The 25380-nt window shown below is 41.7% G+C and overlaps 2 protein-coding genes across 12 annotated transcripts in view; one reads left to right on the forward strand and one right to left on the reverse strand.

Moving 5' to 3' along the window:
* Positions 1–11: 11 nt before the first annotated feature.
* CB3H14orf119 (chromosome B3 C14orf119 homolog) lies at positions 12–3113 on the reverse strand. 3 transcript variants are annotated; one of them, XM_086710139.1, is made up of 2 exons: positions 3003–3113; positions 12–1164 (listed from the first exon to the last, which is right to left on the reverse strand). In XM_086710139.1, the coding sequence occupies exon 2, from the start codon at positions 1161–1163 to the stop codon at positions 735–737; it is 429 nt and encodes a 142-aa protein (XP_086566265.1). In that variant the 5' UTR covers position 1164; positions 3003–3113; the 3' UTR covers positions 12–734. The 3 variants fall into 3 exon arrangements, with proteins under 3 accessions (XP_086566265.1, XP_025774678.1, XP_086566266.1); XM_025918893.2 differs by lacking the exon at positions 3003–3113 and adding an exon at positions 2541–2842; XM_086710140.1 differs by lacking the exon at positions 3003–3113 and adding an exon at positions 1940–2503.
* The window catches only part of ACIN1 (apoptotic chromatin condensation inducer 1), a 34002-nt gene continuing 11482 nt past the window's right edge, over positions 2861–25380 (forward strand). For 5 of the 9 annotated variants that reach the window (XM_025918691.2, XM_086710131.1, XM_086710130.1 and 2 more), the window contains exons 1-8: positions 2861–3187; positions 4588–4653; positions 6609–6720; positions 7134–7253; positions 15335–15423; positions 16893–18152; positions 18654–18869; positions 19370–19485. In XM_025918691.2, the coding sequence (XP_025774476.1) occupies positions 2876–3187; positions 4588–4653; positions 6609–6720; positions 7134–7253; positions 15335–15423; positions 16893–18152; positions 18654–18869; positions 19370–19485 (2291 nt within the window). In that variant the 5' untranslated portion in view covers positions 2861–2875. Of the gene's footprint in view, positions 3188–4587; positions 4654–6608; positions 6721–7133; positions 7254–15334; positions 15424–16892; positions 18153–18653; positions 18870–19369; positions 19486–25004; positions 25306–25380 lie in introns of those variants that run through there. The other 4 variants (XM_086710132.1, XM_025918693.2, XM_025918694.2 and 1 more) reach the window with 4 other exon arrangements.

Genomic DNA, 25380 nt, shown 5'->3' on the forward strand with positions numbered 1-25380 from the left:
ATTCCAGAGACTTATGGTTCTGAAGATTCTTTATTTTGATACAAAAAATAAACACTTCAACCTATAAAGAGTGTCACTTGTTTTCATATTGGAGAGCAAACTTACAGAACAGGTATTTGTTACCAGCTCCAAGGATATCACAATATGCTTTAGAAAAAGCCATTGCTATTTGGATTCAAACAAACATCAGCATGGAAGGAGTAACAATTATCTCCCTCTCCTGATTTTTACATACTTTTACAAAATCATCACTAGGGAAGCTTAGTTGGGATGTCACACAATTATGCCAGAATCTGGTAAGAGTGGTGAAATCAGCCATCTGAATCCAGTTAAACTATAAAAACGTGACCTTTTATCGTCCTTCTCTCCTGTTTCTGGAGCAGGAAGGCTCTACTTTATAGCCTCATGGGCCAGCAGTAGGCTTGAGTTATAGAATATGTAGGTTCCTTTTGGTTATACTCGCAAAAGAAGCCATTGAGTTCTTGAGGGTTTGACATGTAGAAAGGAGCAAGCTAGGAGGCTGACTGATCTGAATTTACTTAGATGGAAAACATTTCTGCTGGGAGTCCAGTTGATAGGCTATTAAAGTTGAAATAACCAAGCCTGTCCTGGTCAACAAGGTCAGTCAGTTGATCAGGATACCATCCCTAGACTGTTAAGTGACATATTTGAAGTTCTCACTGTAAAGTTGCAGCTCCATCAGATATGATTATCTTCTTTGATTTTAAAGCCCATCAATCTTTACCAGCTGTAGCAGCCACTGCTTGGTAAAACTTTGCCACGAAGTCTGGCTCACTGACCTCCAGCTGCCTGACAAATTCGTTGCGCTCCTGCTCAGCCCAACCTCGAAACCACTGATCCCAAAGACGTAGCTGACACTCAAAGATACAAGGCGGTCGGTTTGCTCCAGACACACTAAGCTGCTCCAGACCTTCCAGCAGTGGCTGTAATTTTCCCGGCACTGCCTTAGCTACCAGGTCCTGTAGGAAACGTTCACGCTGGGGACCTGACCAACTGGCAAACCAGTGAAGAATACACTTCATCTCCTGGGAAGTGATGTAAGACATTGGGGGTGGGGAAGAGTTAGTAATACTGTCTGGTACTGAGGGTAAGGGAGTAGGGAAGGATAGTGGCATCGAAGAGGAAGATGATTCCAGTGGCATCCTGAAACATAAAAGCACTGTTATATACTCTCTAGATAGGGCAACCAAAATACAACTTCCCAACAAAGAATCTTACCAAAAATCACCATCTACGGATAAAGTTATTTTTCACCAATTCAATTTACAAGAAAACAACAGGGTACTTCACATAGGTTATTCTCCAACTACCTTAGAGAAGTCACCCCAAAATAACTTCATATTTGCCAACCTCCCTCCCTTTCAAACCCATTAGCCTCCCCAACCACTGCTTCTCTCCATTATTCTTATAAAGAATCTAAAAATAACCAACACATTTATTGTCCACTCTCTCTGGCCTACTTCTATGTTCCAGGTTGAGTAAAGAAAAATGATAATGTTGGTCCACCTCATCTTCCTTAAAATGAAAAAAGGTACATATTTTTTTAATCTAGTACATGCAGCTGGTGAGGGCCTAGCTGCTAATAATCACAGAGCTATCAATGGTGAAAATCATATATGATAAGTCTTCTTTGTAACGTGTACATAGCCTCTGAGATATGCCAAGAGCTTCATAACATCCATTACTTCCTTATATTTCCTGTTAAAGCACCAGGAAAAATTAAAGAGCAAAGTAAGTGAGCGTGCCTCACCCAAAATAAGATAACACAGAAAGGAAAAAATAGAAGCCACGTGTTTATTCAAGACTGAAAAAAGTCTAGTTGGTTTGATGACTTAGGAGTGTAACAAGTATTATACTGCTGGAGATGTATGACAATTTATGTCTTTGAACATTTTCCTTAAGGTTTAATATATAATACCTATTGATGCCCTGTCATTGATTTGCATCAGTAATGCAAATGGAAGGTCAGTCGACTTGAATAGTTTGAGTTCCACAGTTTGAATGTCTAACAATGAAAACTTTAAACTACTTGTCTATGACCCATTTTACTGTTTGTGTTTCTTCTGCGGCAGGTTGGAGTATTTGTAGTGACAAAGAGAAGAATCCGTAAGCAATTAACATCAGTTCAGTACCCAAACAGTACAGGGAGGTTGCCTTTTTCACAGAGCTCCTCCAAGAAGCAATCCCTCCTAAAGGAACTTTATTCTTACTCGGGGAAAGGAGAAACTTTTGCCTAGTCTTGCGACATGGCCTCCACAGCAAACTCAAGTTCAATAATTTTGAATTAGTTCACAGTCTGGGCCCAAAAACACGGTGCCGCCACTTGCCCACTTTGGAGGCCACGGAGCCTGGCATTCTAAGATCCCAAAGAGCAACGTAGCCTTAGATGGGAGTGGCGGGGATTCAGATATCGGGAGGCGGCAGCTATACCGGTAGGAGAGCGGGAAGTGTGCCCTACTAGGGTAGCCCGCAAACACCGAGTCTGACCCGGCCCAGGGAGGGACTTCTACCCCGCTTACCTCCCCTTTCCTGTCACAGGGCACCTGGAGACCGTCACAAAGTGCTTAAACCCCAACTGTCGCCGCCGCTTCCATGTTTCCTGAAAACCATAAGCAGGGCCAGCCCGGCAGCCCACGCACTTCCGGTCCCGGAGCAGCCCCAAAAACCCAAGCGCCTCAGCGCCTCAGTCTTAGGTTCGGAGACAGCCGACTAACTCCGATTTTGGTTAGGCCAGAGTCGAGGGCTTCCGAGTACATTCGATTCAAAGCCTCGGTAAGACGAAGATAACCGAGTTCTGAAGGCAGCGTGAGGAAGGCGGAGAGGCTGGGAGGATGGGAAGAACTGATTGGTGCCGATGTTGAGACGGAAATACCCGAGCAATTCCGGAGGAACCCGAGGAGTTCTGAGTGGTAATCGAGGGGTTGACTATGGCAGTGGGCGGGGTCAGCTCGGTACGTTCGAAGGGCGTTGGCGGAAATTACCGAAGATGCCCGAAGCCGTCGGGACGGACCCGAGTACCTCACGCAAGATGGCGGAGCTGGAGGAGGTGACTCTGGACGGGAAGCCTCTTCAGGCGCTGCGGGTGACCGACCTGAAGGCCGCACTGGAGCAGCGAGGCCTAGCCAAGAGCGGGCAGAAGAGTGCCCTGGTCAAGCGGCTCAAAGGGGTGAGAAGACGGCGTTGCCGGGGTGTCGGAGGGGAGCGGACCCGGTAGAGACGAGTCTCTGCCGCGGCGCAGGCGCAGTGTCCGGGCTCCGCGCGAGCTCGCTCAGGCCGCCAGCGCGAGCCTCCGGAACCGCGCGCACGGTGGTTGGTGAGGCTCGCGCTGGAATAGAGACAGCGCCGGTTCCCGCCTTAACGGCAGCGGCGCGAGCCCAAAATGGGAGGGTGCGCGCTACTCTCCCGGAGTGTCTTAAGCTCCTTCCTCCTTCCCCCACCCCCTCCTTGTTTGTGTCTGTGGTTTCGGCGCATGCGCTGCAGAAGGAGTTAAATCCCACCACTACCACCGGCGTTGCTGGCCTGAGGGGGGCGAATTGGGCTGGGTCAGAGTTAGGGGTATAGTTGGGCGGAGGGGTTAATGGGGCTGGTGTCGGTATCCGGAGGAATAGGATTGGGATAGGGTAAAATGCCTACCTGATTAGGAGGTGAGATGAAGAGAGACCTTGACTTGAAGGGACTCGGTTGTAGAGGGGTGTATGATTTATCCAGAAGCAATTTGGGTGGATAAGAGTTTGGTGAATATTGGTGAGAGAGGTGGGGCAGGTTGTTATATGTTGGGGGTTTTGAATCGATTTGAGTAGGGTGGGATCGTCATGAGGTGGATGGATTTGTGTGTATAGATTTGGTGTAAACGGAGGCAGTGTGAGGATGTCATGGTTTTAATTGGGGTTAGTTAGGATACATGGTGTGTAGTACCCATTAGGGCTGAGTTGGCTCAAGGGTTAAATTGACAGACCGTTGCCTGCCTGTACAGAGCTGACGGTTTCGTGTGTGTGGATTGGGTCAGCCACAGTTTAGAGTCTGTGGTCATTTTGTTCTATAGCCTCCTTTTTGAAATTTTTATAGACTTGATAAATCTAGGTGCCACTCTGTTGGAAACAATACAAATTCACTCAAGTACATCTAGCCCTGGGTAACTGACCAAGTAATTCAGTCAAGCCAAAACCAGCAGCCCCATGTTGGTTTCCTGTATTTGAAGCTGACTTGAGTATTTGAAGTCATTTTACCTGCATGGCCAGATTTAGAAGGGACATTAGTCAGAAGTGCAGAAGATAATAGAGATTGTAGTACTGGTTCTGTCACTGTCACTGATTTTATTACATAGCCAGGTCACTCATTTTCTTCATGTGCCTGCATTTTACATTTGTACATTTGGGAGCAGTAACCATGGCTACTTTCAAGGGTCTTCTGAAGATGAGTAAGAACAGTATTAGTAAAGGGCTTTTAGGTTCCTGGAAAAGGAGTACAGTTTAAGTGTGTATGGTTAGTCATTGCATTCAATGAAGAGATTGGGGAGTGGTGGGTTTTTTCCCCCAAGTTTCTGACTTTTGCCATTCTCTATACCAGGCTCTAATGCTAGAAAATTTGCAGAAACACTCAACACCCCATGCTGCATTCCAGCCAAATTCCCAGGTAAGAAAAAAGATTTATTAGATAGGGTGGGCTCTTTGGATGCACAGACATATGGAAGGACATAATGATGTATATTTGATGGTTAATTCCTCACCAGTATTTTTCTGAATTCCCTGAGTTGGAAAAGTCCTCATACCAGATCAGTTGAATTCTAATAAAAAAATTCAGAAACAGAATTAGAAGAGCTATTAGTTAATTTCTGATACTTGCAATGGTGTGTGCAAAAAGATGTGGTTCCAATTGATTAAGTGTAGTACAAGAATCTGGAGCCATTCATTTGCCATTGATTTGGAAAAAGTAGTTGATGTCTTTGAATGAAGACATGAAGTAGACAGTCAATAGGGCAGTGTAGGATGATACTTGCTGATCAAGAAGAATTCTTGTGTTGACATAGATTTTCCAAGAATTCAATCCTTTGGAAATCATCCACCATTACTAGTGTTAATGCTAACTGTGCACTTACTTGTAAATATCATTAATTACTCTGTTACTTAGGGCAAGAAACTTAACCTTTGGATGCCTTGGATTCCACAGTTTCTATGTATAATATTAGAAAAGGTTGGACTATATCCATAGTTTTATAACTGCTCTATTTTAGTTTTGTAGACCTGCTTTTGGGGGATTTCTGGGGAAGATAACCTTCTTCCCAAGTGGGCAGGTGCTCATATTCCCCACCTAACTAAATTCGATCTTCTTTTATCTGTCTTACATATTGAGTTTCAGTGTAAGATTTTTTTTAGAAGAAACAATTCCACAGTTTAAAAAAATAAAATTCTTAGACTGCAATTTCATAAGATTCTTTTCAGCTTTTAAAATCCCCTCATTATAGTATGTTATGTACTTAAAGGAAAAATCTAGGTCTTTGTTAGTGCAGTGTTGTGCAGCTCCAGTACTAGGTGAAGTCCCAAGATACTATGGAAAAACAAGAGAGCCTTCCTAGTCCCTTGTTACCACTTCATTAAGCTATGTCATAATCTAGTCTGTTTATGGAAGTTTAGTTAAGTATAAGTGTAAGAAACTACATGAGTTAATCAGTTTATGATTATATTCCATTTGTTCATTGCGTTTTAGTCTTTGAAGCTTTGCTTTATTAACATAGGATTTTTGCAGTAAATCTGTACGTTCTCTAATAAATGCAACCCACACTTTATCAATGTTCATTGAGTACCAAGAGATGCATCTCTACTTTAAGTGAGAGTAAACATTTACCATGCTTAGGAAAGATGACTAAAAACAAACAATATTCAGATTTTTTCCCTTTTTTGGCATTCTAGTAGGACTTGCTAAGCAAGAAGGTTCTGGGAAGGACTTGTGACAGAAGAGTGATGTGGGACTCTGTGTTACAGGAAAAAATGGGAAAAGGGATTAAGCTCCTGGATTTTAATGTTGTTACCAAGGTTTTATCCCCACCCAAAGAAAAAGGAAGTTAAAACTCTGTTTAAATGATGAATAGACATCCCTTTTCTTAATCTCTTACATAGTTTAAGTGCCGTATGTAAATTTTGGAGTTGTTTAACAAAATGATCCCTGGATAGGTGGAGATTTACCTTTTTTTATCAACCAAAAAATGACCTAGTAGGAACTTGTATTTTTTCCTTTCAGTTCTTGATATTACTAAAAAGAAAATTTAGATTATCTTTAAATAACATTTTAGATTAAAATTTGGATTAAAACATAATTTTGCAGGAATTTTTATTTTAATTTGGGCATCACTCTGGTTGGGAACTAAATATTCAGGATAAGAAATTATGTGCAGTTCCTCTTTTTGCCATCTTTTCTGAATCATAGGGTTATTTATTTTGGTCCTCACCATAATTAGAAAAGGGCCTTCCAACATTTTGATTATCTTTCTTGGGTTCAAATATAAGGAGTAGACTTTTGCTCCATGGAATTTTCTTCCTTGTGTTTTCCTGGTTTGCTTTCCTCGACTTTCTTTTTCCATGTCTTCTACACAGATTGGCGAGGAAATGAGCCAGAACAGTTTCATAAAGCAGTATCTGGAAAAGCAGCAGGAGCTACTTAGGCAGCGTCTGGAACGTGAAGCCCGAGAAGCTGCAGAACTTGAAGGTAAGCCCAGACTGTCACTTCTTTCAAGGAGTTCTTCATTCTTATTCCTGTCACTGAATAGATAGGCCTGTTTAAGTAGGCAATTTCAGGAGTAAGTCAGGCTGAAACTGCTACTTACTTGCTTTGGTAGTTAAGCCAAGTGAGTTGTTATTTACTTTTTGTCAGGGAAGAAGACACTTAATTTGACTGTTAGAAAAGGATTCCTGCCAACAGGAAGAATTATAAGTAAATTAAGCTGCCCTTTAAATGAGGTAGATCTTAATCCCAGGGAGTTTTTTCTCTGTGTACAGTGCTCTCTTTAGTATGTACTCTTGTGTCCCGTGACTTTGCCTGATCTCCTTCGCTCCTCTACATATTCCCACATGCTGAGCCCTTCACTCCCTCCCTGCCCCGACCCAATCTGTGCTTTGCAGAAGCTTCAGCTGAGTCGGAGGACGAGATGATCCATCCTGAGGGAGTGGCTTCCCTGCTGCCTCCTGACTTTCAGAGCAGCCTGGAGAGACCAGAGCTGGAGCTCAGCAGACATTCACCCAGTACGTATCTCCCTCCCCACTGCGCTGTTTTGTCAATCCTGCGTAGTTGGTGGGGGGAGGTAGTTACGCCTCCTTTCATGCTAAGCCTCCGTTAAAGTCCCAGGGCAGTTCTGTGACTTTGATACTTCACATCTGTTTGTCATGGGAATTATGTCCTTTTTGAAGTCTGCTTTCACCTCTGTGTTGTGACAACCTCTCAGAGTGTTTTAAAGGCAGTATGATTTTTCTTCGCATCTGTACCTCTTTAACCTCCTCTACTTCTGAATTTACAGGAGTCACAACTCTGTCATCTTTTCACCAGTTGTATGGGTTACGTGTTGCCCATCCAGTCTCCCCCACCAATGGACATCTGCTGTAGTTTATTAATTCATTCAACAAATTTTCATTAAGTGCCTTTTGTATGCTAGGCACATGCTGGGCACCAGGAATATAGGAGAGCAAGGACAAGTCTGTGCCCTAATGAAATGTATAGTTTAGTGAAGAGATAGACATTAGTCAGGTTATTGCATAATTATTACTGTTGTGCTCTGTGCTCTCAGAGGCAGTGCAGAATATCATGTGAGCATATTACAGGGAGCTCTAACTCACTGTGTAGAGTGGGTTCAGGCAAGATTAGTTTTTCACATAAAAATTAAGCACCCAGTTTCGTGTAGTATCTCAAGCAAATGCCTGTAAACACAGCCTTTGTTTTCTAAACTACCTAAGACGGTATACTTTTAGGGGAACATGTATATAGGATGTGGACAATAAATATATTAAAACAATTTGTAATTAAAAGGATTGTGAATCATTTTTAATGTTAGTGGTCATGGGGAAGGTGATCACTCCATATTTAATATTTTTAGGACATGTAGAAGTTACTACCTCTTCTGATGAATATAGAATTCCTTTCTGAACATAGATTTTTTTTTTTTTTTTAGCAGATATTTAACGGTAAGAGAAAAATAAGTTATTTTAGAGATCTCTTTTCTTCTCAAGTACAAAAGTAGCAGAGTCTCAGTTGATCCATTTTGCTCCTAACACTCTTTTCCCCATGATTGTAAAGCCAGAAGGAAGGGGGAAAACTCTTCTAGATTAGTTGTCAGTGTTTTCAGAAGTCAGTCAAGAAAGTATTAAGTTTCTGCTGTGAGTATAGGGGGCGTTAACACATTATAAAGTCTTTTTGGGAGAGGAAAATTGCACATACAGCCATCAAGAGAAGATGGTGTGCTTTAAAGTGATATATAAATAGTACAAACACATGGAATACATAAGAATACAGCATAAAAGTTCCCTGAGGACTACAGTGATGAGAGAGAGCTTCATGAAAAAGGTGTAGGATTTGAACTGAGCCCTAGAAATAAGTAGGATTTGAATTGGCTCAGAGGAAACAAGAGAATATTTTTAGGAAGGAACAAATGCATAGAAATAATGAATGTGGTATTTTTATTTTTGTATGTTTATTTATCTTTGAGGGGGTCGAGGTGGAGGGGCAGAGAGAGAGGGACAGAGGATCCAAAGCAGGTTCTGGGCTGATGGTAGCAAGGCTGGTGCAGGGCTTGTGGATTGTTTTCTGGGTTTTTTGTTGTTGTTGTTTGTTTGTTTGTTTGTTTGTTTTTACCTATATGAGGCTCAGACTCATGAGATCCAGGAGATCATGATCTGAGCCAAAGTCGGATGCTCAACCAACAGCCACCAGGTGCCCCTGGATATGATATTTTTAAAGGAGAAGTAATGAGTTAGTGCAGCCAGAGCGAAGTGGTCTTACATATTCAAAAGTAGTCAGAAGGGCTGGGTGGCTCAGTCGGTTAAGCATCCAACTTCGGCTCAGGTCATGATCTCACTGTCCTGAGTTCGAGCCCCACGTCAGGCTCTGTGCTGACAGCTCAGAGCCTGGAGCCTGTTTTGGATTCTGTGTCTCCCTCTCTGTCTCTGTCCCTCCCCTGTTTGTGCTCTTTCTCTCTCTCTCTCAGAAATAAACATTAAAAAAAGAACAGAGAAACAACTTGTAAGGTAGATTGGAATAATAGTGCAAAGGTCTTTGAATGTTAATTCAATGAATATGAGGTTTTTTATTCTAAAGTAAGGAGAAACCACTGAAAATTCTTAATAGGAGCATGATTTGATGAAGAACTCTCTTTAAATAAAAGAGTCTCAGTTCCGAATGTAATTTGAAATGAAAATAAGAAATGGATCCTGAAACAAATAAGGTTTCAAAAGCAAATAAATTAGAAGAGATAACTGAAGTAAATTGTAGAGCACAGCTAACAATTGCCATTTGTGCTCTTCATTGTACTGTCTACCATAAACTTCCTACCTCTGATCTTGGTTAGAATATGGATCTCATAGATGTCGTACAAAATTTGGGCAAGATCCTCAACGAAGTGGTAGTTTGGAGTTCTAGCAGTGTGTATTTGGAGCAGTGGTAATGCCTGGAGTTTACCCAGAAAATTAGATTCTTTCAAGGTTCGCTGTGTTAATCTGCCACAGGCCAGGAAACTATTGAGATACCAGCTTATTTGGATGTTTTGGGAATCCTCTCTTTAATTAAGATTTTGAGGGGCGCCTGGGTGGCTCAGTCGGTTAAGCGTCCAACTTCAGCTCAGGTCACGATCTCGCGGTCCGCGAGTTCGAGCCCTGCGTCGGGCTCTGGGCTGATGGCTCAGAGCCTGGAGCTTGCTTCCGATTCTGTGTCTCCTTCTCTCTCTGCCCCTCCCCCGTTCATGCTGTGTCTCTCTCGGTCTCAAAAATAAATAAACGTTAAAAAAAAAATTTTTTTTTTAAGATTTTGATTTTAGGTTTCTAGTGACATATTTTGCTAATCGGTAGTGGCACCTGATGATCTGATTTTTTTTTTTTTTTTTTTTTTTATTACTTTTTTTAAGAATGTGGCTTCCTGGGCCTTACCCCAAGAGTCTCAGGGAATGGGAGTCTGGGATTCTACATGTTTTTAAAAGTCCCCTGGTAGTTTTGTTAATCAACTCAATTTGTGAATGACTAACTGAAAGAATAATTTTTCAATATTATATTTGATGAGGATCTTTGGCTTATATTCCAGCAATCTCCCAAATAGGGAAGAATTGGTATATAAAATCCTCCCTGGCTTTCCTTCTTGACTTCTCTTTCTACCACTTTCTTCAGATTTTTCTGAGGTGTGGGGAGTCCATAGTCAGAAGTTGTCTGGACTCACCTTTAGGTCGTGATTGGGTATACAGAAATTCTTATTGCCGCCATTAGTTATTTCAAAAAGAGTCCAATCTAGGAAAATACAAAAACATTTAAAAGTGGATATCAGAATACAGGTTCTTTAACAAAGGTATAGCTCTAGGAAATCTTAACTAGCCTTTTGCTTATAGGGCATACAGTCCTCGTTCCTTTTTGTATTAAATCTGAAAGCTGAGATTCTAGAGAAATGCTAGTTAAGTTACTTACTCAGCTGCCATGAGTCAGATTTAGGTTTGGCATCATTGCCAGTTCTCTTCTCTTAATTCCTGCTTCTCATTCATACCCAAGGATACCCTTTGTACACAGGCTTTGATGTGATCTCTAACTACCTTACTTGGGTCCTGCCAGTCCTGCCCATGGATTTATCTTCTAGAATGAAGATACTGCTTTCCTATGTGGACCTTAAACATTCTTCTTAAACAAACTTCTCCACTGTCTAGCAGCCACCTTACACTTTCTCCTGAAGGCTTCTGGCTTTGGAATCTTAGAAATCTTACATTTACTCTGACTTGCTTTTCAACTCCTAAAATACATTGGCTCCATCCTTTGCTAAAGGTACTCAGTTTCTACACATACTGTTAACATCTGGCTTAAGACACTTACGTTAAGACATCTTGTGCCCATCATAGAAGATGTCACCTTTCCCAGAAGCTTGTCTGCATCAGATCAGCTCCTTACTAAGAGCTAGAAAGTGATTCCTGATTTCTTTATTTATTTTTTTCTTTATATTTTGTATTGCCTATTGAGTTCCTATTTTATGTCTGAGGGTCCCCTCCAAGTTGTCACTTTTTTTGCTAAACAGTCATGACCAAAACTTTCTGAATGGCCCACGTCTCTTTGATGAATCAAGTGCTTCCAGAGGGTTAACATTTAGAATCCTATCACTGTAGTTTTACAGCATCCGGACAACATTATGATCCAAGTTATAAATAGCACTCAACTTTCAATAGGTAGAGAAAAAGGCTGTTTGCTTGTACATAAATTTTAAAATCACAACTCTAGAACTCTTTGACCTGTATAACACATTAATCTGGCCAGCTTTATAAAACATGTCTTTTTCCCACCCCTTAAAATCACATTTGTTTATTCAGAGCATATGTGTGTTTACTGAAAGCCTGTTTTTCACCACAAAGCATTTTAGTATGGCTTTAAATATGTGCATATAATTTCTGTTTATGAATTGAAAAGAAAACAGAGAATGTTTCTCAGAACTTGAAGTGATAAAAACGAATACTTGGGATGGCTAGGCCTATGAATTTTAGCTATTTATAGGATTTGAGTATTTTTTTTCTTCCAGAGGATAGGATTTTATCTTTTTAATAATATTTATTGTCAGGGCACCTGGGTGGCTCAGTCGATTAAGCGTCCAGCTTCGGCTCAGGTCATGATTTCATGGTTCATGAGTTCGAGCCCTCCATCGGGCTCTGTGCTAACAGCTCAGAGCCTGGATCCTACTTCAGATTCTGTGTCTCCCTCTGTTTCTGTCCCTCCCCTGCTCACACTGTGACTCTCTCTCTCAAAAATAAATAAACATCTAAAAAAAAAAGTTATAATAGTATTTATTGTTTTATTACAAAAGTATGTATTTATTAAAGAAAATTTGGAAAAACTAGAGAAAACAAGTTTTTAATTTTTTTTATGTTTTTATTTTATTTTTGGGAGAGAGAAGGAGAGAGAGCATGAGCAAGGGAGGGGCAGAGAGAGAGGAAGACACAGAATCTGAAGCAGGCTCCAGCCTCTGAGCTGTCAGCACTGAGCCCAGCACAGGGCTTGAACCCACGAACCGTGAGATCATGACCCGAGCCGAAGTCGGATGCTTAACCGACTGAGTCACCCAGGCGCCCCGAGAAAACAAGTTTTTAAATCATCCATAGTCCTACACACTAAAAAAACCTCAGCTGATATTTTGATGTATAATTTTCCCCATCTTTTCTTTGTGTATAAGCTTAAAATGTCTACAAAATTCAAATCTTTACATTACCTCTGACCTGGTTAACTGTTTTTTTTTTCTTTTTTTTGAGCATCTGGATGATTTTTTTTTTAAGTGTTTATTCACCTTTGAGAGAGACAGAGCATGGGCAGGAGCTCATGACCTAAGCCAAAGTCAGACACTTAACCAACTGAGCCACCCAGGTGCCCCTCCATGATTTTTTTTAAGCTTACTTATTTATTCTGAGAGAGTGAGAGAGTGGGAGAGGGACAGAGAGAGAAAGAAGGAGAGAGGGAATCCCAAGCAGGCTTCTTGCTGTCAGTGTAGAGTCCAGCATGGGGCTTGATCTCAAGAACTGTGAGATCATGACCTGAGCTGAAATCAAGAGTCAGACACTTAACTGACAGAGCCACCACCCAAGTGCCCCTGAGATTTTTATTTTTAAATAATCTCTGCACTGAACAAGGGGCTCAAACTCAAAACCCTAAGATTAAGAGTTGCATGCTTTACCAACTGAGCAAGCCAGGTGCGTCCTAAGACATTATTTTTGAATTATTTTTTATTTTTTAAGTAGGCTTCATGCTGTGCGTGGAACCCAACGTGGGGTTGGAGCCCAATGTGGAGTTTGAATCCACAACCCTGAGATCAAGACCTGAGCTGAGATCAAGATTTGGATGCTTTAACTTAACTACCCAGATGCCCCAAGACATTATTTTTTTTTAGAGCAATTTTAGGTTCAGGGCAAAATTAAGAGGATGGTATAGAGATTTCCTGTATGCCTTCTGTTCCCACCCATGCGTAGTCTCTCCTGTTATCCACATCCCCCATCATTGTGGTACATTTCTTAAAATTGATGAACCTACATTGACAAGTCATAATCACCCAAGATCCATAGTTTACCTTAGAGTTCACTCTTAAGTTGTACATTTTGTGGGTTTGGATTGATGTATAATATGTACCCATCACTCCAGTATCATATAGAGTATTTTCACTGTTGTAAAAGTTCTCTGTGCTCTGCCTGTTCAGCCCTCCCGCCCCCAGCCTCTGCCTTTTTTTTTTTTTTTTTTTTTTTTGGTTAAACTACAAAACTAACTTCTTTCTTTTAAACTTTTGTAAAGGAGCTTTATCTGAAATAAATGGAAAACAATCTTCTTTTGGTTTATTCAAATTGTAATTTAACCTATTTCAGGCCACTTAATTACTAAATTCTTATTGATTATTATAATCACATTATTTATTAATTTCCTACAGATTATCCTTCAGATGTTTGCTAGAGAGTCTGGCCTGTCATTATATATCCTAACCACATACCCATAATGCAGGTGTTTATTCACTAACCCAGATGTAAAATGGTATATATTCAGAGATCTTATTAGTCAAGTGATGATGGAGTAAAGTTTTACAAAATATGTGCAGTCTTCTAGTTCATTTTATGTTTATTTTTTTTAATGTTTATTTTTGAAAGAGCCTGAAAGTGCAAGCAGGGAAGGGGCAGAAAGAAAGGGTGACAGGATCAGAAGTGGGCTCTGTACTGACAGCAGAGAGCCCAATTAGGGGCTCGAACTCACAAACTATGAGATCATGACCTGAGCAGGTTGGATGTGTAACCAGAGGAACCACCCAGGTGCCCCTGTTTCTTCTTACAATTACAGAAGCAAAGACTAGTTCATTTTAGTTCTTTGGTATATATTTATTTTATTTTTTTTTAAGTAGCTCGGCATCTAATGCGGGGTTTGAACTCATGACCCTGAGATCAAGAGTCACATTTTCTACCAACTGAGTCAGCCAGGTGCCCCAAATTGTTGGGATATAGAAATAAGACTGAATTAGACCTCACACCATCTGCTTTATTTGCACCAATTTAAATACTTTCAGTGTAGGAGATGGTTTTATGGATCATTTAAGTTTTGTACTATATTAAAATTGAGCCCAGTCTACCTAAGTATCTGGAATAATGTTTAGGCTGCTTTCTAAGGTGGTTCTCATCAATATTTGCATTGTATTCTGTGTAATATTTTAATACTGGTAGGGAACTTAGAAATCTTTTGATCCATCTCTGCCTTTTTCTTAGTTAAGACATTGAGACTCAGATTGTTTAAATGATTTATGTACCATTACCTTCCTTTGTGGAATATGAATGAAATTTTTTCCAGCTTTACATGGAGTTCTTTTGAAATGACCTAGACTAGTGGTTTTCAAGTTTTCTTGAACTTATTTTTCCTTCCAAAAAGAAATCTTACCTTGAGCTCTTTATAGCCCATTTCTAAAGCCCTGTGCAGGGCTTGAAGTAATTTCTAGAAACTTAGGGCCTGAAAACAATTCATTTAAGTACTTATTTCATGAGATTGTTGTTTCACAAACTGGTTTGTCAGGCAATCCAGAAAAATGGTGACAAAACATTTTATAGAAATAAGTATACTTTGTATCTGTACATCCCTGCTAAACAGTTTGAAGCCCCTGGTAGTTATTTTACATATATTTATTTGAGTTATTTGTAATCTGTGAATCAGCTTTGAGATACTGAAAATATTCCAGACATGCATAGCAGGAATTATCAATAAGACCTTGAGTCTTAGAACTTGATATGGTCTTCTGCTTAGAAGTCAAAGAAATTGATACAGATATATACTGGCTAGCTCATACGCTATGATTTAAAAAAAAATTTTTTTTAAATGTTTGTTTATTTTTGAGAGACAGAGTGTGAGCAGGGGAGGGCCAGAGAGAAGTGGGAGAGACACAGAATGTGAAGCAGCCTCCAGGCTCTGAGCTGTCAGCACAGACCCTGACGCTCATGAACCGTGAGATCATGACCTAAGCCGAAGTTGTACGCTCAACCAACTGAGCCCCCAGGCGCCCCACTCATATGCTATGATTGATTGAATTTTAGAAAGCAGCCTTGAACGAGTGTTTACGCTTGAGTCTGACTTGATTTTCTTTCGTTTGATAGGAAAAAGCTCCTCTATTTCTGAAGAGAAAGGTGAATCTGATGATGATAAACCAAGGAAAGGAGAAAGACGATCATCCAGGGTCAGACAGGTAATTCAAATACCTCTTAAAACATCTATCACCTCTTCGGGTATTGCTTTGGCTATCTTCTCCTTCTCTTCCTCAGACTTTTTCAGAGTTGGTGTCTCTTTAGATTTCTGTAGTTATCTTCTTTCTCGTCTCTATCTTTTTTTTTTTTTTTTTTTTGCTTTGGTTTTTTTTAATTTAATTTTTAAAAAAAAATTTTTTTAACATTTATTTATTTTTGAGACAGAGAGAGACAGAGCATGAACGGGGGAGGGTCAGAGAGAGAGGGAGACACAGAATCCGAAACAGGCTCCAGGCTCTGAGCGGTCAGCACAGAGCCTGATGCGGGGCTTGAACTCACGGACCGCGAGATCATGACCTGAGCTGAAGTCGGACGCTTAACCAACTGAGCCACCCTGCTTTTTTTAATTTAGATCTGCTCTGATGTTCAGATTTCTAAGCAAATCTGCATAGAAGCAAATATATAAAAATTAAAATTTAATTGTGAAAATTAACAGGCTGGTCTGTATTTCTAAAATACATTATTAGAAAAGATACAGTTATTTAATTAAAACTTTAAAGCCAGGGGCACCTGGCTGTCTTCAGTCGGTAGAGTATATGACTCTTGATCTTGGGGTTGTGAGTTCAAGCCCCATGTTGGGTGTAGCGATTACTTAAAATCTTTAAAACAAACAAAAAAATTTTAAAGCCATATGATACAGTATTAAGTGAGCAGAATACAAAAGGATATTTGTGGTATAATTATGAGTATGGAAAAGAAATAGTGGGGAAAAAATTAAATATACCAAAACAATAAGAATAATTACATTAAGTGATGATACGTCAGTTCCCCCACCTGCCCTGCTACTTTCTAGATGTTCAGTTTATTTTTATTTATTTATTTTTAATGTTTGTTTATTTTTGAGAGAGAGACAGTGCGAGCAGGGGAGGGGCAGAGAGAGAGGGAATCACAGAACCTGAAGCAGGCTCCAGGCTCTGAGCTGTCAACACATCCGGACGCGGGGCTCAAACTCACAGACCGTGAGATCATGACCTAAGCTGAAGTCCAACACTTAACCAGCTGAGCCACCCAGGCGTCCAAAGACGTTCAGTTTATTTTTAAAGCTTGAAACTAAAAACTAGTAGCAGTTTCATTATTGTATTCCTTTTGGTCACTATTTTGATTCCTGTAACAGCTCGATAAGTCATGCTTGTTTACTGAGACACTTGTTTATGTTGCTGAAAACACGTGTCTTTGAGTTTCTCCTTCCTATGTGTATCTTGTGAGATACTTTTTCTCCTCTGTTGATAGTGAGCAAATATACTTGGAACTATTGTATATCTTTCCTTTCCGGGACACCTGGTTGGCTTAGTGGGTAGAGCATGTGACTCTTAATCTCAGGGTTGTGAGTTTGAGCCCCACGTTAGCCATGGAGCCTACTTTAAATAAATAAACAAATAACTATCTTTTTTTTTTTTTTTTTTTTCCCCAGGCAAGAGCAGCTAAACTCTCTGAGTGCAGCCAGGCTGCTGAGGAGGAAGAGGACCAAGAGGCACCTTCCAGAAATCTGCGGGTCAGAGCAGATCGAAATTTGAAAACAGAGGAGGAAGAAGAAGAGGAGGAGGAAGAGGAGGAAGATGAGGAAGAGGAAGATGATGATGAGGGACAAAAATCTAGGGATGTACCAGTCCTGAAACAGTTTGAGGAAACAGAAGAGAGGGAAGAGATACCCAGAGCAAAACCAGAGGAGGTGATAGATGAGAGATCCCAAACCATAAGATCCCAGGAACAGGAGGGGTTAGAGAGAGGAGGGAGAGTTACAAGGTCCCAGGAGGAGGCCAGAAGAAGTCATATGGCCAGACATCAGCAGGAGAAAGAGATGAAAACAGTTTCTTCTCTTGAGGAGGAAGAAAAGGAAGTAAAAATTTTAAAAGGCTTCGAGGAAAAATCGAAATCCCCTTCCCCTCCTCGACTGACTGAAGATCTGGAGAAGGCCCCTCTTGTGCTACAACCAGAGCAAAATGCCAGTGAGGAGGAAACTCCCCCACCTTTACTTACCAAGGAAGCATCTTCTCCACCATCTAATACACAACTCCAGAGTGAAGAAGAAATAGAGCCCATGGAAGGCCCAGCTCCCCCTGTCCTCATTCAGCTGTCTCCTCATAATACAGATGCTGAGGCCAGGGAGCTATTAATATCTCAGCATACTGTCCAGTTGGTGGGAGGCCTGTCTCCTTTGTCCAGTCTTGCAGACACCAAAGCAGAATCTCTAGCAGAGAAAGTGCCAGAGGAGAGTGTCCTGCCTCTAGTTCAGAAAAGCACACTAGCTGAATGCTCAACCCAGAAGGGTCTTGAAACTGAGTCAGAAAAATCTGCTCAACCACTCCCTCTAAAAATTGAGGAATTAGCACCGGCCAAAGGGATCACTGAGGAATCTCTGAAACAGCTGTCTTTGGAACAGAAGGAAGGCAGAAGGGCTTCTCATACTCTTCTCCCAAGCCACAGATTGAAACAGTCAGCTGACTCATCCTCAAGCCGGTCCTCCTCTTCATCCTCCAGTTCTAGATCAAGATCCCGCTCTCCTGACAGCTCAGGCTCTCAATCTCACTCATCTCCAAGATCCAAGCAGAGAGATGGATCTCGGGCACGTACTCACACCAACCCTCGTGGTAGATCTGAGATGGACTCCAGATCAACGTCAGAGTCCAGGTCACGTTCCCGTTCCCGTTCAGCGTCAAGCAACAGCAGAAAAGTAAGTGTGGGAGAATCTTGGGTGCATTGATGTTTTTTTATCTTGTACTCCAGTGTTTTTCAACCCCAGGAGAACCTGTTATAATTCCTGGCAGGAATGGGAAAAACTACTTTTACTCCACAGGTCGCTTTCCTATCATCTCTGAGTCTGATTTTCAACCCATTGATCCCTAGAGTTCTTTTTCATTTTTTGAGTCCCTTTGATTCTGAAGTTGAATCATTTACCCGTCTTCTTCACTAGACTGTAAACTTGAGGACATGGACATGCCTTTTTACGTGTGTATTCTAGTATCCCAGCATCTCAGTACCTTAGTTGGGACTTAATAAATAATTTGGCAAATACGCTAGGAAGTCCAAGAGATCACTAACTCAAACAGGAATAAACGTAAGAGACAGAACGGTCTAAAGTATTAAACTGAGTCAGCAGAAATTGGAAAACTCAGTGATGTACTAAATACATAATCATATAAAATAATTTGCTTTATGTGCTTCATTTCTTTAGTCTCTGAGCCCTGGAGTCTCCAGAGACAGCAGCACCAGCTACACTGAAACCAAAGATCCCTCTTCTGGTCAGGAGGTTGCAACTCCACCAGTGCCACAACTGCAGGTCCTTGAGCCAAAGGAGAGGACTTCCACCTCATCCTCTATTCGAATGAGGCGTTTAAGCCAACCTGAGCCAGCCGAAAAGCATGTGACCCAGAGGTTACAACCTGAGCGGGTAGGCTGTTATGCCCCCTCCCTAGTGGGAGATGGAGGATTAGGCATGATTTTCCCTTTTGTGTTAGCTGTAAAACTGAAAGGTCGGTCTGGATAAGGTTCGATAGAAACGTTGATATTTGGGGATACATGGAAGATTCCACTGAACTCCGTTCCGGCTCCCTGGTTCATGAAAGCTCTATGTGAGGCTAAGCAGCAAGGTTCTCATCTCTAGGGCTCCCAGAGTCACTTCTGTAGAATGTCTCCTTTTTTTCTGCCCCAAAGGAAGCCTTTTCTCAGTTCTCTCAAAAAAATTCTAATAAAATGATTGCTGGCATAGAAATTCTTGAAGTGGCATTCCATTCCACTTTCTAAACTAAAATAATGAAGATATATAGGGCTAAGTGTGGAGCTGCTACTGTGTAAGTCCTGCTCTGCCTTTTACCAGCTCCAGGTTAAAGAAAAGGAACCAAGCAGATTTAAGTACGTTGCTATGTTGTTTTGCTATGTTTGTCCTGACAGGGGAGCCCAAAGAAGTGTGAAGCTGAAGAGGCAGAGCCACCAGCTGCCACACAGCCCCAAACCTCAGAGACCCAGACTTCTCACCTACCAGAATCAGAAAGGATTCATCACACTGTGTAAGTAATCGATCTTGTCTGGGGTATAACAAGGAACTGGGAGTGAGGGGTAGTTCTTCACTCCCTGGGGTTCTTCGACTACGCAGTCCTAGTTTCCTTTTAAAACAGAAGGCAGAGCTTTATCTGGACAAAGTTTAGGTTTCAGTTGTTACATTAAGAGCTGCCACCAGAATTCTTAAGGTAGTCTGAAAAGTGGTGGTTAGAGCATAAGGAAACCCATTTCTGGGATCCTCTGACCAAAATAGTTAGGTCCTTTAAGGAACAGGCGGTAGGGACTTTGGTTTCCAAACTCAAGACAGTGAGGGAGTTGACTCAGGTCAGCTTAACTCAATCTTTAATTCACATTTTCCAGCTACATCTGAGCCTGGGAACACAGTTTAATAAAGGATATCAAAAGTCTACTGAGAAAGGCACAGGGGGGTTGCTTTTGAGTTTTCGCTGTTTTCCCTGGTTGTTAGCTGTCTTTTTATTAAGCATAATCCATCGTAGTTTTTACTGGATACAATACAGCAAAATATGAAGTGTACATGAAGGAAGTCAGAAGTTTATTTGGGGGCCCCTTAAGACCCTTGGATTGATTTTTACCATTTATATAATTTGAACTTTTTATTCCTTGTATTTATTTTTAGAAAAATACAGGTAAGAACAGGTATATCATTCAGTATTCTGAGCTAGGTACTATAAATTAAGAAGCATTTGAACCCAAATTCCTGGCTTCAGAGTCCTATGGGAAATGAAAAGCAAAGCATTGTGGAAATAAGATTGCTTAGCTTTTGGACATCAAGAATCCCGTACTGCTTTAGTGAACATCCTGTGTAGACAGTTGACCTAAAGTTGTTCCATGTTGGTTTTATGTCGTTTTAACACTAATACCATCAGTATGATTTTCCCTTTTATGTAAAAGTCTAATAATTTACTCTCTTATGAGAGTTTCGGACTATCTTGCCTCAGATTTTGGAGGGTGGTGGGCAGGCGATTGATTACCTCATTTCCTTATGACTTTAATACTAGTTTCGTACTCTTTATCTGTATAGTTTTTGCCTTGGGATATACCCTTGCTGCTGTTCAGTCTAATGGTCTTGCCTCTGCTGCCATCTTGTGGCCATTTTTTGGTTTGAATGTCAAAAGTTCACTCGACTTTGAAAAGTTTTTGTTTTTCCCTTTGGGGATGGGTACATTATCCTTTGGAGAGGGGTTTTTCTTCTAGGACCATAAAGTGAAAACCCAGCGGATTCTGGAAGGTGTTCAGGATTCCCCAGCTACACCATCGATGAGGAAATGGGGTGACAGCTTCCCTTCCATATCCGTCAAGCAGAGATAATACCTGCCCTCCTCTACCCCATCCCATGGGGGGGGTACAGCATGTCCTTTGTGTAATGGCAGTTTCAAAGTAGGTGTTGACAACTTGCTACTAATTGGGCCTGAGGAACTGCCTCCTATGCACCTTGAGAGGCAAGTAATTTTCTGAAAAGGTTTTGTTTGCCCTAATATTCATTTGGTCTGTGAGATCCTGGCTACAAAACGGCACTTCATGCCATTTTGAAACATCTTTATTTCTGTACTTTTGCATGTAAGCCTGGGACAAGTGAAGCTTGGAGTCATATAGAGTTTTTCTCCCCACATAAAGGTGGCTTTGATCTTTCATTTTACAACTGAGGCAAGCAATCTAGTTACATTGATTCCAACAAGGTGATAGGCAAGTGGCACCTTGGGCAAATACTGAGATTGTCCATTGTTGCCTAGGCAAGCTTCAGTGGAGCAGCCTATAGATTAGAAATGCAATCTGGCCTCAGGAGTAACTCACACACACATCCCCTTTACTTACTTTCCCTCTGCCTGTCTTCCAGATGGTCTGTTCAGCAGCCTAATAAAAAGACATGCCCAACGGCCAAAACCTGTAGGCTATTCTGGCATTGGATTTGATAAATGAATCTTTGAGAAAAGTTTGCCTACATTTCTGGAGGCTCAACCGAATCACAACACTCCTCCTAGTCCTTCACCCCTCTAGAGTCCTAGTGTTCAGCCTGGTGACCACTGGGGCCCCTGGCCAATTTTAAAAGTGGGATCAGCAGTGCTAAATGGAAAAGACTATTTGTGGCTTAACCTTGGTTTTCCAGTGTGTCTCAACAAGAGAGCTAGGGCCTGTTGATTCAGTAAAGTGTTAAAAAAAAAACAAAAGACTTCATGGACCTCTCAGCACCTGGAAGAAATTGCCTAACTTTTTCCGTGCTTTGTTAAATCCATTCTGATTGTGTCCTGAGGAATTCTAAATTTATGAGGTAAGGTATCTTGTCATTGCTTGGAATAGTAATTTGTGAGCCCTCAGTCCTATTTCGGTTGGGCTATGTTCCAAAATCCAATCTTTGCCTGCTATGGATATAACAAAAATGTCCTCAGACAGCAGAAAATAATGCTACTCTCTTTTACATTAAAAAAATAGAGGGGAAATAAGAACTTTCGTGTGGGCAGCTGTATCATCCAGCAGTAGTTAATTCAAACTTGAATTTTTCTGAATACAACCTTCCTGAGGACACAACCCTTGCAGGCAATAGCAGTTTTGGACTTTTGGCTTGCCTGAGTATGAAGGAAGGAAATGGTCCTTTAAGCCAGTATGACAGCGTAATGGTTACTCTCCAGGGGACCTACAGTGCCAGTATGCAAATGATGCATAATTTTAAAAAGTAAAATGTATTATTCTCAATAGCGTTCGCTCACTGAGAAATGAGGATCTAAAGACATAACTCCCCAAATCATTCTGTTTTTGGTTATCTTGGAACTAGTATGCTCCTACAGGATTATGTATTTAAGTTTCACTGCCTGGGAGTAGTCACATCCCGTTATTTCTTAGTAAGTTTCATATCAGGTCTTCAGCTCATGAATGTTCTACAGTAACTAAAATTGAGACATGTATGCCTATAGAAATTTCCTTTCCCATCAGTTTCTCTGAATCTTGATATGAACTTTATAATATGTTACTAGTCTCCAAGTAGTTCGGTTCTTCTGGCCTACAAATGCTTTGTGTGCTCTTTAATTATAGATAGATATCTCCGACCCCCAGCCCCCATGCAATTTCACAGATTTTTCAAAGATCTCAGAGATATTTGTGCAAGAACTTGATGTGGGAAGGGAGATGCCTGGATGCTTTTTGTCTAAAAGGGGCTACAAAGAAAAGCTGCATGGGGCTCTGACAAGTAGCTAACAAGGTTTTGGGACTGGGCCTGCAAGTAGATTGAGCCCCTTTGGGGGGCAATTTGAAGGATTCATCTTTTTCTTATGAAAATAAAGTCTTGGGAATCTTGGATCCCACAGAATTTTTTGTGGGGAAATAGATGGCACAAACTCACTGTGTCTTAAGAAAGCCAAGGATAACATGGTAAAATTCTTATTCTTGAAAAAACGAGATAGAATTTCCAAGAAAGAAATATTCTTCCTCCAAGGAAGCCACTTCTGGAGAGGCATATTGGCAGCCCAAACTATTTTAGGACATTTGATGGACAGGGAACATTTATCTGAGGATGTTGGAAGCTAACATTCTTTGTGAGGTAACGTTTTCTGTAGGAATTCCATCTACAATAATTTTTAAGAAGAAAACTTAGGGGTGCTTGTCTGGCTCAGTCAGTAGAGGGTGTGACTCTTGATCTGGAGTCAAGAGTTTGAGCCCCACATTGGGCATAGAGCTTTAAAAAAAAGAGGCAGAAAACTTTTAGTTCAGCAAGCGATGATTTTTTTTTTAATGTTTATTTACTTATTTGGGGGGTGGGGGAGGGGCAGAGAGAGAAAGAATCCCAAGCAGTTGTCCTTGCTGCTAGCGCAGAGCCCAACATGGGGCTGGAACTCTGAACCGTGATATCATGACCTGAGCCGAAATCAGGAGTTAAATGCTTAACTGACTGAGCCACCCAGGTGCCACTCAGCAAGCAATTATTAAAATGTCCTCCTAGTACCCCCAGTGACAGTCTTAAATATTTATGGAGCATTTCTTTGTGTTAGGCCCTGGGCTAGGGATGTAGCCCCTGACCTTGAGGAACCCTGCAAGGTGGAGGTGAGGGGCAAGTCAACCAGCAGTTATTATACAGAGTGATGAGGTCTTTGCTGAAAACCTGTCAGACCAACTACCGAACACCTTCACGTCAGAGAAAAAGCAGTCTACTCTTTGAGAAAACTCAGAAAAAGTTCCATAGGTGGCATCAAATGAGATAATGACCTATTAAATGTACATGTGTTTATGTATATCTTTACCTTGACTTGGAGTCAAAAGTCATCCAAGCCAGACTCTTAAGGGCGAACTCATCACACTTCCATGAGATAGGTATTATTGTTATCCCCACTTTACAGATTAAGAAAGAGATACACAGAATCAGAGATTTGCCCAAAATCACAGAACTTGTATGGGAGCTGGGGCAGGCCATGACTAGGCCCTAGCCAGTTTGACTGCAGAGCTCTCAGTCTTACTGGGCAGACAAGGACCACTAAGTGAAAGGAAATGTGTAATGTGTAAACATGACCACTTTAGCATGTGGTTGGCATGTATGAGATTTTAAGCATTGGGGAGTAAGTTTTATTCCTAGCTAAAAGCTCTGGTATTACAGATGAGATAATACCAAGCTTTTGGTTAAGTACCCAGGAGCTTGTCTTAGTGTTAAACCTCTGCTGCCACTAGGACACAAAAGGAGCACCTTTGCATTCAACAAAGCAGTGTTTTTGAACATCTCCTGAGTGCTTTCTTTGAATGGTTAGAGTCAGCTTCCTATTTCACATGTAGTCTGGTGAAGATGCCCATGATTAATAGTTTCTGTTTAGTTCCTAAACGCTTTCGGCCCAACAGATATCCCCCCACCCCTGCCCCAGGTAACTGCTGTCTTCAGTTTCTCATCTACTTCAAGCCTTCACCTTGGAGTCCTTGCTCCAAAATGTGGCCTTCGTGCTACAGCTACCCAAGGTCCCCCTTGCCCTGTTTATCCTTTTCCTTTCTGGCTCCAGTGGACCCCGGGGAAGGGTGACCTTATTAAAGACTCTTTGAAACAAAGTTGTCTGTCATCTCTTTAGAGACACCTCTCCCCCTCTCTACTGGTAACTCAAAAAGGAACTATCTCTGCTATCCACTCCTCCCACCATCCCTAGAGAAAGGACAGGTTGGAGTAATAACACGTGGTCATTGCTTGGGGTGAGCAGCTAGCTAGCTGCTATAGTGATTGGATAGTGCCAGTTCTCATCCCACCTCCCTGCCATGAACAGCTGACTGGCTTCTAGGATGGGGGGGGGGGGGGGGTAGACACATAAAACATTGCTCAGGACCCTCCATTCTGTGTCTCTTTCAACTTTGGCTTTGTTGTCTTCCTTTAATCATTTTTCACTCCCAGCTCTGCTGTTTCCCTTCCATCTATTCTCTGGAATCTTCCAAGCAAGCCGCTGTAACTTTGTATGCCCTCTCCACCCAGCCCCCTCCTCCTCCCCCTGGGAAGACAAGGAGAGCGCACCCTCTCCCTGTGGGGATAGGCCTGGGTAGCTGTTGTAACCTGAGAAAAGAAGGAAAAAGGCCAGGCCTATTGAGCCAGCAGTGAGCTCCCTGTGGCCTGCCAGAGGATAAGAACCTTGCTCACTCAGCGCCCTCCCTTTTTTCTTTCCCCTCCCCTGCTGCAGCAGGGCCCTCCCCCATCCGCACACACGGGCTGCTGGGTAAGTGGCAAGATGGCTCCCCTGCATGTCTCCGGCTGATCGCCGCCGCTCCGCCAATACAATAGAGCCAGCCACTACCAGCAGCCTGGCCCTCTTCCTCCTCCTTCTCCAGAGAGACCAATCCAGCCGAACTCGGGGTTTGCCGTGAGGACTTAACGCTTATCTCTTAAAAGCCAGATATATTTTAGCCTCCCCTCACCACCACCACCACCACCACCT

This window comes from Puma concolor, chromosome B3, assembly GCF_028749965.1.
Source record: "Puma concolor isolate L17-30 chromosome B3, mPumCon1.1.hap2, whole genome shotgun sequence".
Classification (NCBI taxonomy): domain Eukaryota; kingdom Metazoa; phylum Chordata; class Mammalia; order Carnivora; family Felidae; genus Puma; species Puma concolor.